The sequence below is a fragment of the Parus major genome, chromosome 10, assembly GCF_001522545.3.
Source record: "Parus major isolate Abel chromosome 10, Parus_major1.1, whole genome shotgun sequence".
NCBI classification, from domain to species: domain Eukaryota; kingdom Metazoa; phylum Chordata; class Aves; order Passeriformes; family Paridae; genus Parus; species Parus major.
Window position 1 is genome coordinate 6,799,272 of NC_031779.1, and position 20,849 is coordinate 6,820,120.

The window sequence follows — 20,849 nt, forward strand, 5'->3', positions numbered from 1 at the left end:
GAGCCCGGCACGGCCTGAGCCCGGCACGGCCTGAGCCCGGCACGGCCTGAGCCCGGCACGGCCTGAGCCCGGCACGGCCTGAGCCCGGCACGGCCCGACCGCTGCCGAGAGCGAGGGGGCAATTCCCGGCCGGGGGCCTCGGAACTCGGCGGGGCAAAATGCTGACAGCCAGCCGTGCCTCGGCATAGAGCGCCTCGCATCCCTCCCCTTCTCCTGCACCCCGGCTGCTGCTCGGCAAAACCGCTTTGCGGATGAAGCCGAGAGCTATCGCCAGCCAAACGGGCAATGTTTCTGTCATCCACAATCGGGAATCCCCCTGTACCTTACAGAAAGGAAAAGCTAACAACTAATCCTAGCTATCGGTGCAAATGGAATGAAATCCCACAACTACACCTCCGACACTGAGCAACTTGCTTGCTTTATAAAACCCGATGTCACAAGCAACCGTGGCACCTAAATAGGAGGTAATTTAATTCAGTTTATTTGCTTCATTGTGTAAAGACACATGTACATCTCAAATTTCACTTAAAGATCACGCAACGCTTTAATTTCAGTACCGTTCTTTTGAAAAAGCATTTGTTTTGTTTTTGCATTTGTTTTGTTTTTGTATTGCCCATTTCTGACAAATGGCCCAGCACAGGCAAAGCAACCTGCCCCACTTCGGGGCTGAGCAAGCGAAGGGAAAGCACTCACCTCAACAGCCCATCAAAGACCAGCAACACAACATTCCTCACTGCTTTCCTGGCTGACGCCAAGCATTGTAAAAATCTTCCCACCAAAGCCACAAGTATTATCAAGCAAAAGATAGTAAGAAATAGTCTTCAGAAAACCGTGCATCCTTATCTATTGTTATAAAACACCACACCAATTTGTGGTAATGGACACATTCATCTTTGAGGAAAAGCAGCGTTGCAGAAATTCCATGTAACTTCTCCCTAAATAACATGAGCTGCAATTCAGTATTTTTTAAATAACATTTTCTCTAATTATGCACAAAATGTATGGTTCTTTTATGCAAATCTACACTCTAATTTAAGAGCATCTAATACACTCATTTTGATATGTTTTGAAAACTTCAAAAATAAAGTATCTCCAGTAAATCTAAACACAGAGAAATTATTTGACATCATTATATATCCATCATGGATGTATGTGTATGTGGGATTTTCAGAGAAGATCTCTCAATTAAACAACCTCACATTAGTTCACCGCAGTCAGATGACAGGACACTTAGTTTGGGAAAATGATCTGATTGCAATTTTTTAAAAAAAAGCTTTTAAGAGAGGTTTGTTCAAGTACCTTTACCCTAATTCAGTGAGAACTCGAGCAGATCTCTCACAGCAGGACTTTGCAGTGGGCTGCCTGGTTGTTTAATGACAGCTAAATGTTCTCATGTAGCAAAGAGCAGGTGGGGATGCTGTAATCTGAGGTTACTGCGGTTTTCAGATAGATTTCAAATAAAGGCCATGTTGAAAAAAAACCCTTACAATAATCTAACCAGAAAAAACAGACCTTTTTCTTATTAAACATAAAAATCTCAAATATTTTTACTTGGTTTGTAACATAATTTAGGGTTTGGATGTTTTACACATTTGCATTTTATTCAGGTTCATAGATGAACACAATGTTGAAAAAGCAGTATTTAGCAATTCCCTAAAAACTTTATCCCATAAATCAAGTGACCAAAGAACAGGCATAAAGCAGAAGAAGATGGAAAACTGTGCAATGAGGAAGAAATTGGAAGTTCTGTGTTGCATTATCAATAAGATTTATTTATTCAGTTTTGTTATTTAAAATTGCTTTCTAAAACACAGCAGAGCAGCAGAGAAGAGGGGTCAGGAGAGTTACTGCTGTCTTTGAGAGCTCTCACTATTAAAGACAAGTGACAGTTGAATGTATCACTTGACTGCGCAAGGCGATTCAGAACAGATCCGAACAAAAAAATCCTGCTTTTCACATTTGGGCACCATTTGTGGACAGTGGGGAAAAAACCTTACCAAAAAATGTCCCCCTAGAAAGTCAGTTAAACACAACATTACAGTCAGTTCAACATCACACAAAGTATCTACCCAGGATGCTCCAAAGTTTTGATTCAGAGCCACACACTTCATAAAGTATTCCAATGGTGTTGCTTTCTATCAGTCTACTTCAATACACATGGAAATTGCTAATACTGACAGAAGTCCACTCAGTGTGGTGAACATTATATTATTTCTAATACAGTCTAAACTTAATGTCTCAAAAACTAGGTTTCACATAATCATTCAGAAAATACTTCCCATTCTACCATTTCAAATAATCTCCTTTTACCCTTTAGGAGGGGTGGAGAAAGGAGAGAACACAGAAGGAAGTAACATCTATTATTTTTCTTCTTGTACCATTAGTATCTTTAAGTGATATGTTTTGAAACATGTCTAGAAGCTCAGTTTTGAAAGACTAGCAGGAAAGCAGAAGGAAAGTGCCTTAAATGGGAGGTAGTTCTATGCATGCAAACCAAGTTTGCTGTATCTGCACCATAAATAATTCTTGCAAGGAATTAGCACCCATGGACTATACACATATTATAGAGGGTGATATATGAGGAACTCCTATGATGAAACTACAAACTGTCTTACATGTATTGGAAAATATGAGTTTGAATTTAGAAAGAAATCCCTGGTATCAGAAAAGACTCATTTGACAATCTCTTATTAAATAAATGCAATCCAAAGTTTAATATTAACTGATCGTCTCAGGTGCTATGGAAAGCCTAAAATACTCAAAATACTTATTAGAAGCTACACAGAAAAGAAGCAGACACTTATGTCTGCATGTCACAGCTCATTTTCTGTAACAAAAATCAACAGATACATTGTATCTGTTGATACAGATTATTTCTCTGTTATTTCTCTGATATGACACTAATTAAATAGCACAAGAATGATGATAGATATTCACACTGTTTATCTTAGAATTATGACCTCATGATAGCCACTGATTATGGTACTAGTAACAAATGTTATTTTGAAATCTCTCCTACTCCACATGTAAATAGGAGGTTTTTGCTCACAGTCCACCCGTTTTTGGATGATGATCTCCCTGGGTATGTCTGAGCGAGCCTCACTCGCTGTCTTCTCCCTCCGCAGCCTGAGCAGCTCTCTGGAAGCCCTGACACTCTGCTCTTCCTGGCTGAGGAGCTACACTGGTTTCAAGCCACATGATGTTATTAGTGTCTGGCTTAGTTAACTCCTACAATCAGAAAAATTCTCAGAAATACAACAGTTTTCAATCTCTGAAGATAATGTAACTCACTGAACAGTATTTTTCCCCTCTATAATATTAACAGAACAGCAATCTTGCTGCTCACTCAAACCTGGCTTGAAAAAAGACATGTTTTTTAATTGCTATCCTTCTCTGAGTGCTCTAAATTTAGTAGTTGTTGCTCTAAATTTAGTTGAACATAAATGCATGCATGTCAATATTCAAAATGTTTTGGGCAGTGAATAACCACTTACAAGTTAACAACACAAAAACTTAAAAATGCATTTGCCTGGAACATTTAATTTTTACAGTAAGAGGACAAATTCAGATTAAGTTGCATTCCAGAAAGAAGCCAAACAATTCACCGGCACTTTTTTCTGTGACTGTTTTTACTTTAGGCCCTGATAAGAACACATTAAAAAAGATAAACCTCAAAACAAATAATTTCAGAATGTACCATACAAAACCAAAGGAAAAGAGACAAACTAGAGGAAGGGTTGTTTGGGTTTTTTTGAATCATTATTACTTAAAAGACTGTTATTAAATTACAGTTATCTAGGAAATTAAATTACTGCTGAGTATCCGTTGACATGGCAGCCTTATCCTAACAAAAACATTGCAGAAACCAGTATTTTAGAAACTGGAAAATTAAAAAAATACAGATTTGTACAACAAAATTAAGTATCAATTTTTTCTTCTGACTTTTCATATTATAATTAAAGTTCTCTGCACTAAAGGAACTTTTTCCCACAATACATTCTGACTTCTTATGAAGGTAAACTCAAAATAAAGACTTACACTTACATAATGATCTACCCCAAATTAAATGTCTCATGATGCTCAGTGAAATTTAATTTTGTGTCATCTTCCACATATGCAGTATCTAATACAATTTTTTGGATTTTTTGGTAATGTGTCATTTTATTTCAAGGCTCTTTTCAGCAGTGAAAGCATTGAAATACAGAGAAACAGTGCTTAAAACCTGCAGCATCACAATCATTGATTATTCACAGTAACTGCACTTAATTGCACAGATTGGTAAGATGTTAATACAAATAAAATCTATCAGCATTTTATTGTCTCCATTCTTATAGAAGATGAATTAAATGAAAACCATTTGAAAAATACTGCTTGTTAAAATTAAACTGTGGTAAGAGAAATGAAAGGAATCTTTCATTCTCCAAAATTATCTCTTTACCTGGCTGATGCTACTAAATATTAAACATGTAGCATAAGCTTTATTACTGCCTAGAATTACTGTAATAAATGTCAGGAAAATTGTACTGCTATGTGTTTTAGCTTCTCTGACATTTTAAATATATTTTTGTTAATCTAGCAGAAATCATCTGCTAGACTGTAAAGCCACCCTACATAACACGCAACTGTTAAAATGTAAATTGCTAAACTATTTTTAGCTGCTGCTGAAGGGGGGAAAAAAAAAAGGGGAGGGGGGGGAAAGAAGAATATTCCTGGCCTCGGGAATAATGATTTGAGGCATTGTGTTCATTTTGTTTATCAAGCAGCTATTCAGCCTCTAGTGGGGCCCAAGTGCTTATGCAAGCAAAAGCTTTTAAGAGTGCCTGCAGCTGCAATCCTGGCTTCCAGGTAGGCTGCAGGTTCAGAGCACAGCTGCCCCAGGCTATCCACACTATCTCAGCTCCATCTGGAAGTACTGTTAAAATAGGATTTCAGATCCCGGGTTCTGTCTGTATCATCGTGAGCAGGGGGAGGAAGAAGGGAAGGAGAGGGAGGAGAGAACAGGGGAGATGCGAGGGCTAGAAGAGACCATCCGTAGTTCAGCCTCAATACAAAATGAAAAGCTCAGCCCCATTTTGCTCCCACTATATTACTGTTGCCTGTGCAGTGTGTTCTATTCAGCCTATCCGGCTTTGAGTTATGACTCATCCAAGTGCACCTGCGCCCATGTGTTAAGTACTGCCAAATAAAAGCCCAACATCCATTTACACAACAAAGAGATGTATCCCGCAAGGCAGCGGAGCTTCCCCCTCCCCTCCTGTTTGTTCTGAGCAGGGGAAAAAATAATTCTGTCCTTCACTTCACTGGGGATTTTTCACTTCACGTGGATTTTTAAATGCAGATTCATTTATAAACAATTTTCTTCCTTTTAAGAATAAAGCATATTTAATACCACAGAACACCCCTATAGCATTAGATTATCACAGCCATTAATGATTTTTCCACCAAAACCCTTCCAACCTTTTTTATCAAAGCCCTTTATTCTCGAAGGATAAATTTTCAAGCAAAGAGGGATCAACAAACTAGTTGCTTGAAAGCTTTCCTGATGCTAGGCTGAAGTTAGGAAAGGCTTAATGAAGGCTTTAAAATCCACCAGGGCTTCACAATGAACATCTGACTCAGTGATTTATGCATATTAATAACCTCAGTCCTACTGAGGCAAGCTGAGCTGTACATGTCCTCCGAATCTTAATGTCTTCAGCTCCACTGGGATTATTACAAATGTAAATTTCTAAGATTCTCAGCTATTAATCTCTGTCTGTCCTCCTGTTCAGCAACATAATGACTAATTAAACATCAAAAGACCTGTACAGGAGATCTTCTTTGACAGCTCCTGGCCCAGCTCTCTTCCCAAGAGAGGAATTCAAATGACAGGGACAAGTGGGTAGAAGCATATGAGCGAGCTACAAATCACTGCTATGAAATCTAAAAATTCCACATCAAATGTGTATTTAGTCCTGCAGAACCACTCCCAATTACCTAGCCTAGCTGTTCATGTCCAGCAGACAGCCCTCCTAGCCCTCAACTTAAGTAATTTGTATGTAGGGCAGGTGAAGAGAATGCAATTTGAGCCCAATTTTTATCACTACAAGTAAAAAATGTAGTACTTACAGAAGAAGGCAAACCAGGGGGCACCTTTCTTACTTTCTTTGTCTGCAGAGGATCTGTATACAGAAAAAGATAATTTCATCAAGTATCCTCATTAGAGGTGAAAAAGAATAAATAGTTACATTGCTCCATTTTTTCCTTCCATGATGAATTTCTTATTTTCCAATTTCATGCATGTTTTATTCCCTGGCAAAGAGATTTTTCTTTCACATCAAAATAAAAATGTAACATTCTGATGCTCTCCTCTAAAATAAAGCCTTACTAAATAGTTACTTTTAATTATTTTCCTAAGGAAAACAGTTATTCCTAAGAATATATAATAATTATCATATACAATACAACTAAGAACAGTTTCTCTGAAGGGTATACTTATGACCTTATACACTTGCTAAGAAACAGAGCAAGGTTTTGAGATATACCAGGAGGAAAATGGGACTTATTAGCAAGAGAAATACTTTCTTTTCTGCACATCAGAGTAAAGACAAGAACTATCCAAAAGGAAATTGACATGTTAAGTTATGACTTATACTCTAAGAATATTAACATGATGTAAATTTTATAGTTTTTAGACTCTATCAAGATTGTAAATAAACAACAAATTGCTTTTAAATAATCAAAATCCTAATTGCTTTCCTGGAGTAATAAAGTCAATACATCTCAAATTTACATGTAACAGTAAAGTTGGAGGTATGATACCTGCTTCTTTCTTCCAATAGGTATTGTATTATAACAAAAGTACCCAGCAATTTCACTACTGAACCAAGAATCTGAATCAGTTTAATCAGATGCTAATACAATTAATCTGAAAACTCTGCATGCAAATTACAAATTAACTGATGTTTTGAAGATGAGAATCTGGCAAGATTACCAGTTCTACAGTTAACCAATGAAGTCCTTAATTAAACACAAAATTCCTATTTTTCTGTTTTAATTCAGAACATTTATGATGATATGAGAAGATAAAGGTGAGATAAGGTGAAATATCTGCTGGATATCTTTACTCTCATAATTTCCCATAGGGCACGCGCAAAAAGAAAAGAAAAGTACTTTTGGAAGAGATATTTACATTGGATTCAGAGCATCACCTGGAAGAGAACACTGGTTGGTTTCAATGCAATTTAATATGAAATTTATCAAGAGCTTGTTATAATCCTGGTCAGACTTCTTGGGGATAAAATGGGCATGATTTGACTTTGTTAGAAATTCTCAGGCAGCAGATTTGTAGCATTTAACAAGTCCATTAAAAAAAAATAAATTAAAACTCAGACATACTTTCTCAAGCCATTGGAAAATACGTGAGATAAAAGTGTACTTCCTTCTCCTGACATTCCTGGAAAAACATTTCCATGATTTTGTATCCACCACCTGCCATATCCCAGGTTACAAGCCCCAGATTCAACCATGACAGAAAGAGGAATATCACCAGTTTGAGCACGTTTATACCCCCTGAACTTCTCTTTCAAAGAAAAAGAGAAATATACTCTGAAAACTCCACACTTTTATACACACTTTTTAAACACACTTCCTTTTGTTTAATTTAATATCAGGAACTTCCCAAACTCTATCCAGTTTGCACAGGAAACAAGGATCTCATTCAGGACCATCTCAATGACTGCTGCTCACAGTGACCTTCCTGCACGTATCTGGAGCACCCTGCGCCCAGCACCAACTGCCCCTGGTGCTCAAACCCAGAGCAGGTTACTGCTCTAAGTAGCTTCTTGTAAAACCAATTCAGTGTGGGCTAAAACACCATCATCATCATCATCTTAAAACACAACTATTTTCTATTGAAGTTCAACCACCCTTTCAAGCTGTATACAATTCCACTGAACTTTTGTAAGAGTGTTCCTTTCCTGAAACAGGTATGAGGAACTGCTGCATTTGTTCTGGTATGAGCAACAGGAATACTTACAACAATCTTCATAAAGATAGCCAACCCCAAGTTAAATGGCAGTTGGCTTGACAACAAGGTAAAAAGGTTATATAAATACAGCATTTTAAAACACATATATACACATATACATTAAGAGAAGAGAAAATGGCCTTAAACTGCATCAAGAGATATTTAGGTTCAATGTCAGGAAAAATTTCTTCCCTGAAAGCTGTCAGGCACGGGAACAGACTGCCCAGGAAGTGGTGGACACCATCCCTGAAGGGATTTAAAAGATGGGTAGATGTGGCACCTGGGCACATGGGTTAGTGGTGGACTGGGCAGTGCTGGGGTAAAGGTTGGACTCAATGGTCTTAGAAGGTTTCTTCAAATATAATGATACCATGATATGTAAGATTAAGCTCCAAAGTAGTATTTTTTATAAAACAACTGTTAAAAAACAATTTCAAGCATGTTCAGAACTATTTTAGTGCCCAAGATATTTGTAGTTATAGTTAATATTGAAGTTATTTCACAAAGCAATTTGCATTTCAAAATTTTATTTTGGGTAAAGTATGGTTGGAGTTATATGGTTCCAACAAAGATTTTTACTATGGAATAGAAGTGCTATACAGAATGAGGGACCTTAAAGACTCAACCATACAATTAGAGAAAATCTAATATCCGATCATACTGATACTGAAATACAAGGCAGCTGGAATATAAGGTTATTTAACTAGAATATAAGAGTACAGTCTCTCTATTTATACCAAAAAGATTTTTTTTCAATTTGCACACCCAATTATTCACAATAGTCTTATAGCAGATACTGTAGAACAGCTGACTCATTCTTGATTCTCTGATTCAAGAGAATTGGAGAGCTATAAAATATTACCACTGTCTATGACCAGGTATGAAAATTTCATTCACCTCCAACTATCCCCAGATTAAAATACTAATACTGTCATAGCAAGGTTTATAGCAATTCTAAGCAAATTACTACCTGCATATATTGCAAGGTAGTTTGATTTTAGGATAAACTACTAGCCTCCAATTGCTAAGATCTTTAAAGGCATGTTGAACCAATTACAATGAACTATATATTGCCTTGAATAAAGTTACTTTTAGCATATAAAAGGATAATTGTTTCCCCTTTGTGTCCTTCCCCTACTAAATAATGGTAATGACCTCAAGGTCAGGCATTTCCAGGAGTTAATGATGGCACGGGTTAAGGGCACTCAGCTGGTCATCAGCTCCTATCCATCTGTCATTATTGCTTTTGCAATTAAGGGTTTTATTAGAGTTTCTTGTTTGTTTTGTAAGCCAGACTGGCCAGTGTTGAATCCAAGCTAGCGTCTCAAAGAAAATGTTAATAATTCCAGTTTTTCTCCTATATAGCAGTTTGGTGCAATTTCAATTGCCCAGCACAAATCAATCTCCTGTATATTAAATGAACTCTCCAAAAAAATAACAAAGTCTGCAGAGAAGCATCATGAACAAAAGTTTAAAACTGTTTATATTGCTTACCAAGAGCTGGTGAGTCATGAAGTGGTCGGCGGCGCTGATTTGTGCCAGAAAACGGATAGTAGGGTGTTCCAGGTTTTCCAGAGGATGACAGCTGACCTGGACTTCCAAGCCCCATATCAGACCGAAGCAGACTAGACTACAAAAGTATAGAGAAAAGTCAAATTAAACTCTGTAACAATGAAGGTCTTAATGTGCCAGGCTGACAAACTATTAACCACACTTACTGCTCTTGGCATTTAAGGGAATTTACTGAGATTTAGTGAAGGTTCTAGAGTTAAAAAAAATGTAGACTTTTTAAAATCAATGTTCAGAGTATGCACTACAGCATAACTCAGAAAGGCAGAGTGAGTTTGGCTGTGAGCCTCCAGAAAGCCATAACCATTTCAGCTGAAAACATCTGAAAGAATCAATTCATATTTAAATTTTAAACAAAAATCATAATCCTTTGTTTTGTTTGCAATATAACACCTCTTCTATTACACAATATAAACATAATTGATAAAAACTGCTAAGAGTTTATGGTGTGACATTAAGTTTTATCACATATTTAGAAATCAAGACTTAGATTACATTCATAAAAACATGAAATAAAATTGTCCAAAAAAAATCAAATGCAGACAAGAGATAACTGAGTAGATTAATGAACAGAACATGAAAAATTGACATTTTAAAAACTTCAAATTAACAAAGTAGTTGAACCCTACCCTTTTCGTTCCCTTTTCATGCAGTAAAAACAAAAGCATTCTAAACACCTATCAAGTGCATTGTATATTGTTTGACCTCACATAATTTGGATTTCCTCTGTAAAACTGAAATGAATGTTGGTGATTTAGAACAACATCATTTTTCCACAGGTGACGTTATGCTTAGCTTTGTTTCATTCTGAAAATCCTGACTTGGAGTGAAACCCACAAAACTGTCTGTACAGAAAATATTCTTGTACCAGGTGGTAAAAATTCACTGTTTTGCTCCTGGCTGCTGCATACAGCTTTTCTCACGGAGCAGCACCCACTCCACATTGCACACAGCTAAATACACACTGCTCTTAATGTCTGGCAGTGTTTAAAGGCCACGTGGAAGCAGCAGCCTCAGAAGCAATTTGATTTCTTCAGCCGTGGTCAGTACATGGTGCAGCCTTCCCAGTACAAGGCAGGGAAGCACAGCTGGCAGGACCACAGGGATGTTTTGCTTAGACTCATCTGCACTGACACTTCATTGTCAGGTGATGCTAAAACAGAAAATGCTAACTGGAGTAACTTTTATACCAAAACCCTGCCTAATTTCTCCTTCTGCTTCTCTCAATCCAACATTCCTCATCCTGTCCAAGGGCTCTCCAGGAGGAGCCCCCAATGCCCCCACAGCTTCCAAAGGTTTCACCAAACCCGCCCGTGGGCTGGATTATGGCAGGGACCGCCCCAGTGCTGCTGCCTGCTCAGGATACAGCAGCCCACCGGCATAACTGCAGAGGCCACTCACTGCTCCTGCCCCTCCTCACCTTCCCTTCTGAGGCTCAAATACCTCATTCATAAATAAAAGTATTTTTGGATTATACTAGATCATCGAAACTGAGTTGTCTGCTGTGAGGAGTGAAAGGTGGGGTTCACTCATACAGCTCACAGTAAGGTACTAAATACTTTCTACCTTGCAGTGCGCTGGGATTAACAGAAAATTAAGATTTCAGACAGAGTTACAGAATATATATAAAATAAGCTTTTTTTTTCTTTGCATTCACCATTGAAATGTCTTTCTTTTCTTGTTTGATGACTAATTTAAGCATGAAAATGTCATATTTTTAATTGACTATAGAGTGGGATGTGAAATAATCGCCCCATCACAAACTAAAGGAAGGCCCAAGTGTTAAGTATTTTATACAAAAGTGTGAAGATCAAAATTTGTTAAAAATATTACTGCATAGAAATAGCTTCCTCTCACCTTAACTTCTTTATTGTTATTCTTACAATAGTCTTTGAAACACAATTCATAATCTGATACTCGTATTAAAATGAGATACTCTGATGGAGTGACAAAAGTATATAGCAAATACATGCAGGAGGAAATCTGCTGGTGGGCTGTTCCGAGGTCTTCTAATTTTTGCTTTGGTCAAATTGTTAAGATTTTATTGTTTTGCTGAAAACATTATGAAGATCAGAATATCTGGCTTACTCAGTATAAATCTGAATTTAGCAAAAATACTATTCTAAACATTTACTACAGTTTTAGAGGTGAACACCGGTGCAGAACACCTGGACAATGTTTTGTGAAAAGCAGCTCCTCCAAACCAGCGCTGGTCAGAAAAAGAAATGAAACCAGTTCTCACTTAGGCCAACACTTGACCTTCTCGACCAAGAATACCCAGGACTGAAGGAAAATTTCTTTGCATAGCCTGTGGGGAAGGGAGGCAGTATTGTGATAGTTGTCATTTCAAGAAGCTGAGGCAAGGCCCTCTCCCGGAACGGCCGGAGAGCTGAGGCTGGCACGGAGCTCTGGAGGTCAGCGAGTGCAGCCCTGCTCGCTCAGAGCAGCTGTCAAACACAATTAGCAACTACGGCCCCTTCACTTCATGGCCAACCCTCCCTGCTACCCCAGCATCTCCCCTGGTCACTGCAGGGATTTTGGAAATGCAAAGGGATCCATACAGATGCTTCCAAAAAACATAGGGGTGGGAGGGTTCCTAGTTCCTCTGTTCCCTACTCATTTGGAGATGGGGAAAGATTTTAAAAAAAAATAAATTAAAAAAAATAAGAAAAATAAAATAAATAAATAACTAGAACCAACCAGTAAAAACTTTTATTAATTTCTACAAAGTCATTCCAAAAGGTATGAGTCTGTATCTTTTCCAGATTTTACTTTATTACATTTGCCACTCTTGCTCTTATCCCTAAGTATTCCAGTGTTTGACATTGTCACCAGACCCTGAATTTCAAAGCAGCCTGGCTTCTACAATAACATAAAATTAGTGTGTAAGCACTATGGTAGATACACAGTAAATCTCAAGCTGTGCAACACACTCTGAAGAAGTTTTCTGATCCACACTGTATTTGGGTAAGCATTTTTTTATTTATAAAAAGGATTAAAAAACCAAAACAACACAAAACTACAACCCTCTTCTACCATTAGCCCAATCAAATGAAACATCTGTTTAGAATTTTGTAATTGTTCCTCAGTCTTCCAAAAGAAAATAAAAATAGATGTCATTAGTTCAGCTCATTGATTTTTCTGGCTGTTTGAACCAATTGAGAAAAAATATTGATTAGGACTGATCCTTTCCTAAGGGCATCTGATAAAGAAAGGAATACAAAAATACCACTGAGGATAGCAAAAAAGCTTTGTATTATCAGCATCAAGCTTCTCCTGACGAAGTGCCCGAGGTCCCTGCGCAGAGGCAGATCACTTACACCCATAGTTAGGGGCATTCTCCACAGAGAACCTGCATGCTCACTCTGAACCTCATCTGCCAAGCATGTATCCAATTACCAAAGAATAATCAATGACTGGTTATTCTTCTGAATGCTTGTCCAAGTCCTTGTCTGTACTATCATTGTAAGTAAACAGGAATCACGCATAAAAATTTGTTTCTTTGGAGTTTATAATGCATATATTCAGTTTCAAGTTCTACAAAAAGTTATTTAAGGCAATGTTTTCCGTAAGGAGTGAGTGTTCAATAACTTAAAAAAAAATAAAAAATAAAAAGCTTTTAGTACAATCGACTAAGAACACTGCAAGCCTGGTTCAGAAAAGAAAAGAGAAAAAGATGTAAACATGACTCTTACTTTTGAGATTTATCCCTTTCAGAGAAACCAAGAAACAGTTTTGATAGCCTCAGGGGAAATTGCATGGCCTGACCCAAATAGAAAGGCTTTCACAAGGGCTACTATCTGAACAAATGCTTTAAAGGAGTCACTTTCCTAAAGAGTATTCTCATAAAAATGAAATGCAGGGGAGTCATCTATTCAAGCATTGCAAGGATGAGGTGGGGGGAGAAGAATCATATTTACATATAGGGGGTGGATTTCTGCACCTTTGTCACAGGAAACAAGTAACTTTGCATTGCAGCTGCACTTTCATGCAGGCAAAGTTCACTTCCATTCAAACTAACAACCCAATCAACCATATGCTTATATCAAAGTGATATGCTCGAGATAAAAAGAGGCTCCTTAGTCAACTTACTTTAAAATGGTTTTTAAATTGATTCTTTCAAAGAATTTAAACATTAAAGTAAAAAAGAGTTTGACTAATTCCTAAGTATTCTTCTCTCCAGCCCAGCTCTATGACTCTCTAGAAACAATTTGATACCAACACTGCTCTGACTTCAATGAACTTCTAGGACATCAGCCAGCAAAATTCTAATAATGCTGGTAAACATTTCTTTGATTTTACTTTGATATTTAAAAAAAAAAGTGATCAAGTAAAGGCCTACAGATGTCCTTATATAATATTCCTTGCAGCTCTCTAACATTTAGGCTCTATACAAACGGGAAAGCCAAGCTGTCCAGAAAACAACATAGTTTTAGAAAACATACTCTGTACACCACCTATATAAAGTTTCACCTGTTCAAAAATATTTTTACCACAGGTAGGTAGCCTTGTGCTTCTTGGTCTAATTTTTGTTCACATTCTTTTCTTAAATGCAAACATAGGCAAACACTTTTAAGGATTCAAATTTTCCCAGCGTAGCCATAGCCAAACTATGTGATAATTTCATCCAAATACAACTGTGTGCCTTTACATTATTCATTATTTTCTATCAAAAGAATAATATGGTTGAGAATAAAAGCATTAGCCCATTATATGCAACTGATTATGACAGGCCTATTATGCTGGCATAATAAGGCAGTCTGCTTTGGCAGTGAAATGAGAGCTGCAACTCACCAACTGCAAACTTAGATCTTGAAAACCTCCCCAACTAGATTTTATTTTTCCTATTTTTCTGCATTAGCTTCCTTTTCATAAAGTTTATGCTTTCAATCCTAGTAGTCAGGCTGTACCTATTTAAAGCAGGAAAACTGTCTAGAGGTAATGCAAAAAAAAGTACTTGAGTGTTTAGTTAAAAAATTGGGAGCTTGCATACTACACTTTTATAAAATAATGTAATGCAACACCATTCATCTCTATCAAATCCCTCCATTATCCCACCACAGTCGCTGACAAACTCACTTGGCATCTCTCTATTTCTCAGAATTACACAGAGCAGATGGCAAGTGCATTCCTTGCCTTACTGTAAACTTGAAATGTTGCCCTGGGTAGAGCACAAGTTTCATGTGCATGTCCTTTTTACTCAGTGAGCTATTTGGATGTCTTAGACCATGGATATAATGTGTCTCAATATTGCATGTCTTCCCTTACAGATAAACCTGACAATTTGCATAAGCTGACTTAAAAGAACATAACAAAACAGAAAAGTCGAACTCTGGTAAACTTGCAAAATCCTCCAGCAAAGTTGAATATTTTGTTATGGTGTTTCCAAAGGAAAACCCAGCACAACACTGCTACAACACTAATAATTGCTCTGAAATCCTAGTCCAGTAGGGAGGTTAGGGCTGCAAAAAGACCATTCACTCAAGTTCCACGTCATGCCGTTTAAGCCGAAAATATAACTAAGATATAAAGTGTTGAATTTCACTTTACTCAAGTCTCCAGTCTTTGGGAACTGTAATGAATATGCACTCCAAAATAGGAGCTGAATTTGGAAAAAACACTGACATATGATGTAAATTCATTATAAATTTAAATTTTAGGGATATGTTTGCAATTATCAGCATGTTGTTAAAGAATCTCATCCTGAGAATATCATCAAATAGTAATGTGAAATACAGTGTTACCATTTTGAGAACAAAGGGACTCTGAATGAGTAATCAATAGCAACTGGCAGAAAATGAGGCATTAATTATGATCCTCTCTAGTGTTTTGTCTCAAACAACGTTTCATTAAATATATTGTGCTAACCTGTACATCTTCAAGCCATTACCAATAGATTTGATCAGATACATTTTTGGTCTGTTTCAGGAGGAGGAAAATATCAGAATTAGAAAACCAAAACAACATCTAAAGTGTTATATGATAACTTGAGCTTTTTTTTTCTTGATCAATTTAAAGGAAATCAGGGGTTGCTAATAAAACATCTCGGGAGAGGATCCTTTAACAACATGTTGATAATTGCAAACATATTCCTCATTTTAAAAAAAAATACTTAGGTCTTTTAATCTCAGTGTAGTCTCTTGAAAATTTAATTATCATCTCCTATATCTAAAGTATCATGCAGGTTTGAGAAGATAATGACAGTCATCCATCAACTGCATCCTGCCAGTGTAATCAGGCTAATCTAGCTCACTGGATTAAAAAACAGCTACCTAGGGTACTAAATACTGAAGTGATGCAACACCATAAGCAAAATTACATTTAGCTTTACTGTCTTTCCAATTAATGCTAACATCGATGAAGATCAGGTTATCAGTATATTCTCTTTTTATGCCAAAGCTTTTCCAGATCACCGTGAGCTGCTTACTCATGTGTGTACCTAAGCAGAGGCTGCTACTGTGGCAAATTCTGTTCATGTGTAAATATACTGGGACTGAGCACAGGGACAGAGAAGAGAGAAGAAAGGAGTTTATTCAGAATTACATATATGGGATTTTTTTAGCAGTGAGGAGAGCAAAGATTAAATGAAAAGGGAAGGAATAATTTTGTATTCTTTTTGCTTCTAAATGTCTTTAAAGACCCTGATTAACACAAATATTTTGTAGAGTCCATTCCTTCTCTTTTGCAATATTGCCTTCCCTGCACTGATGCTACATATTGGCAAGACTACAAATTCAGTTTTACGCTTCTAAAGCAGCACCCTGCTGATGTTGGTGTCCAATCCCAGAGGTTATGCTGGCTCAGCTTGTCTTCCTTCATCCCCCCGGGCAAGGTATTTTTGCGTTGCTGACTGAATTCTAGGAAGGCATTACTAAGCATTGTGATTACAGGTCAGGCACTCCTCCCTTTGCCTTTGAATCTTTTCACTGCATTATGAAAACAGTAATTTCAACAGCGTCCTTACTGTGATTATATAAAAGCCACTTTCTGAAGAACTCAAAATTTCACAAGAGAAGTTGCTGAGTGGTTATTCATCTATTTTTTAATTTTTATGGTACCACCCTCCTTGCTTTCCTTTGTGATTATAAGATACTAGCATTAGGAGTCAATATTATAATAAAGTATTTTATGCTGGTCTTATTTACGCAAGTCAGACTATAAAGGGTATTATAAAGCTTAAACTATCTTCACATCTGTTCCTCCCTCTGCATCTTCAGCAAAATGATTTAAAATATCTAAAAATATTTCAGACCATTAGTAGATCATTTCAGGTATATAGCATGGAAGTTGTACATCTCCTCTCCCACACAACCAAGAGAAAAATCTCACTTGCTCTAAGCACCGAGTCAGAAAATCATTAATATGGTGAGGGTATGTTAATAAAGTAACCTGTTAGATGTTAGGACTTAACACTGAGAACCCAGATATTTTCACATGATCAAGGGAGAGCTGAGTTCAATATTAGGGTGCTAGGAAATGGCCAGGAAATATCTTAGGCTACAATCCCCTTTCCTGAGTAGGTGTTATCCTTCTCTCCCTGCTCTTCAGAAACCTGTGCCAACAGGAGCACCGGTGTCTCAAAAAGCACTCCAGAACACAGCTGAAACCAGCACAAGTTGGATGCTTTAGTTCCATGAAGGAGGAATGTAAATGACCAATCTTGTGTTTCTTTCCATCCCTGAGCAGTGCCCAAGCTCCACTCCCCCACCCATCCCAGGAAGCAGTGCTCAGTAACAGGTTCCTACACCACTCAAACCCCCTCCCCTACTCAGGGCCTCTATTCCTCTTGACACCACTTATTTGTGCATATGTGAAGTTTGGGAAGGGACTTTCTCTACCTATTAATTTAAAAAGGAAGGTAAAAGGAGGCTTAACATACTAGAGTAATTACAGACAAAAGGAATGCTCACTTCAAGAAAATCCAAAGGGCAATCTGGATCATTCAAATAGACATGGCTGGGAGTACAGAGCTGAGCAAATATTTTCCCCATCCTCCACTAATACCATAAATTTGTAATTGAGAAGCACCCAGCTCTGAGGCAGTCAGAATAGCTGGACAAAAATAGTAATTTACCAAATAAGTTTTATCTGCACTCCTTGCTCTAGAATTATTTTTACTTCCTTATGCAGCAGTATGCAAGATAATATGTTTACAGAATATTCATAATCTTAAATACAATCAAAAATAAACAACAAAAAAAAAAAAGGTGGCAAGAAAATTTGCCAACCCTAAATGGTGTGAGAAAGAGAAGGGCAAAGACAAGAAACTGTTTGCTTGGTAAAGGCATTGAAAATAATTCCTTACAGAACTGCTCCCCCTTTATAAATAGCATCCCTCCTCCAACTATAACGAATTCCTAACACCTGCTACCCACTTTATTCCAGAGGGAATGTCTTCCCTGATTAACTTCAGGTGGTCACCTCCAGCGCTGGAAAAAGAAATCTAGCCTGTGCCCCATACATTTTCACTTCCTAAAAAGGTTCTGCAGACTCCTTATCTGCTGAGTGACAGGAGATATTTTCCCAATAGCACAATAAGTAATTCACTTCTAATAAATCATGATGAAAAGAAGGTTAATATTGCTTGATTCTACTTGAGAAGTAAAATGAAGCAAAAGAAACTAAAGTTCAGGCATTCCATCTGCCCTAAAACTATATATCCTTCTCCCCATCGCAATCTTTTAGGATGGTATCAGCTGGCTGGCAGAATCCAGAGTCACTGCTTCAGTTAACATTGTTTCAGCCTTTCCTTCAGCAGCTGCATTTCTTAGAGATTGATAGCTCAGCTGTAAAAATCTGCTTCAGGGAGACACCTGATATCAAAAGTGTCAGAGAAGGGGAGATTAAAAAGAGAAAATTTACAAAATAAAATCAGTTTTTCAGCTTTAAAGTCATATTGGTATTAAAAACCCCACACATGTTCAAGCCTTAAATTTTTTATACTTCCATAACTCAGTATTACTTGGATTTAAGGAGACATCATGTTCTCTATATTGCTTCTAAAACGACGCGAGGAAGGAAGAAAAGCAACTGGTGCCAGTGCTCGTGGCCTTTCTAAGGCCCCACTCATCAGAAAGGTCCAGAAAAAAACGTAATTTTCTGCCTCATTGGAAAGATCCATCTAAAGCATCCTCAAACATACTCCAGCAGCGAGGAGGAAGAGCTTTCTGGTTGTTTATTGGACACTGGTTAGCAGCAACCCTGGCAAAGCATCGTAGGAGCAGCTGCAGTGCCGGGCTGCCACGCTGCTCCTCGGGCCCACACCTGCAGCCTGAGGGGGATTTATTTGCGTGCCTTTGCACCCATTGGAACAACAACCACCTCGGAAAATACAATGTGCCACACGTTCCTTTTTCTAGTCTAACTCTTACATTTTAAGTAACATCTCAGCTGTCAAATGCCACTAAAATCCTGCTCTAGCCCACTGCTCACAATCACTCATTTATTTCACTGTTGTCACTTCCAAGTTTTTTGTTCTCACAAAACTTGTATTTCCAATTACATTTTTTATATTCTTCTCTACTTTTCCATTTTTTATCAGTAAATCTCATTTCTGCTTCCCACATACATTTTTCACATAATCTTCTAATAATCACATTTTTGTCTTTATGCTTAATCTTACAGCTGTTCAATGTTACCTGATGCTTTATTAAAAACATTAAAATCAGTCAATCTTCTTCATTACACCAAATACACATCTTACAATTATATAGTTTAGGAACATATTAAAAATACTTTTAAATTGGTACTATTCTGTGGTATCTATACTCCTTTCACCTTTTGCTTGCCTAATCCTCACCACCTAGCCAGTAATACAAAAAAGTTGCCATTTTTGCTTTTGCACAATACGAACAAGCTTTTATGTTCTCCCTAGGCAGCTCAAATTTCTGGAATTGTACCCTCATTACACTTCCTCAGCTATTAGAGAGTGAGCTCTGAGATACTACTTGCCCCAACATTGCAGGATTGTTCTTTAGGTTGGAATTCTGCTCAAGCTGCTTTAAAGTCTCTTTAAATTTTAAAGAGGCAAATTACTGACTATGCAAAGACAAAGTAACATACACTTGCAGTCATTTCTTTTGCTGAAGTGATCATCTGTTAAATTGCCCAAGAAATTGGTGCTAAAGGCATTCTTTGAGTTTATTCCAAAAGTTCTTATAGTGTTTGTTAAGAAACAAATTTTTTTTGCACAAAAATAAAACAACTTTTTAGTCTGTTAAGGATGTAACAGCTAAAAAATACAGTCTAACATGCTGCCATTTTATTCTTTAATAAATAGCTAAATTTGCAGGCAACAAGATACAAACCTTTAAAGTTCCACATTAAATTGTGAAGAAAGGAGAATAGGTAAATTCTGAAAAGTTGTCTGAAATCATGTCTTAATATGTTTACTTGAAGTATATCCCCGTAAGGAGCACTAAGTGTGGCGCTAATGTGCATAAAATGTTACTGTCATACTGCAAAATTCAGGCTAATTTAATAAAGCCTGATGGGCCTTACATCATGTTGCAATGATGCAATAATATGCTGCTAAATGAGTCACCTCACATTAGCTTCATGGCAACAGCAGAGCTGATGGCTATTGAAGGGAAAATGGGGTAGCAATATTACTGCAAATATTGATGGACCAGCTTTCTATTGGATTTATTTTATCTAAGAAAAAGCTGCTTTATTTATTGTGCATTACCAACATACACAAAACTTAAATAATAATAGCAGCAAGAATGAGTTAAAAATCCATCTGGCACTAAATAAAATATATGTAGTGTACACAGTATCATATAGGTTATCCATATGCTCTCTGTGTAATGCTATATATTTCACGCATTATGTTTATATATTATGTAGTATAGTGTATATTTTATAAATTATTTTTTATATATATGATTGTACATAGTCTAAGTGAAATGTATTTAGTATATTCAATCCATAGCTCCTTCCAGCACTCTCATATTCTACAGCAGCAGTTTTTTCTAAATGGGTTTTATAATTTCTAAAGTGTCCCATCGTCATGTAGACCATTGAGATTAACGAGTAACAAAAATGGAGTAAATTAAGATACGACTCTTTTAAAAGGCTGTGCCTTAAACCACAAGTGGTGAATGACTCTTTAGTTCCTGCCTAGCATCCATTACATTCTGCACTCGATTCTACCTCCTTTCCCACACACAGGATAGTGTGCAGACTTCAAATTATTATGAAGGGAGGATAAATGTGTTATCTCCACATGTCAAAAAATCCATCATGTCTATTTTTCATGCATGATTGTTTA

The 20,849-nt window shown here is 37.1% G+C and overlaps 1 protein-coding gene and 1 long non-coding RNA gene across 8 annotated transcripts in view; one reads left to right on the plus strand and one right to left on the minus strand.

Moving 5' to 3' along the window:
* TCF12 (transcription factor 12) overlaps positions 1-20,849 on the minus strand; it is a 159,592-nt gene that overhangs the window by 45,013 nt on the left and 93,730 nt on the right. For all 7 annotated transcript variants that reach the window (XM_015638553.3, XM_015638554.3, XM_015638552.3 and 4 more), the window contains 2 exons: positions 9,503-9,638; positions 6,109-6,161 (listed from right to left, as the gene is read on the minus strand). In XM_015638553.3, the coding sequence (XP_015494039.1) occupies positions 6,109-6,161; positions 9,503-9,638 (189 nt within the window). The remainder of the gene's footprint in view (positions 1-6,108; positions 6,162-9,502; positions 9,639-20,849) is intronic.
* On the plus strand, positions 26-4,523 carry LOC117244918. The gene is made up of 2 exons (XR_004498886.1): positions 26-464; positions 3,126-4,523. It is a non-coding gene; the product is annotated as an uncharacterized LOC117244918 (long non-coding RNA).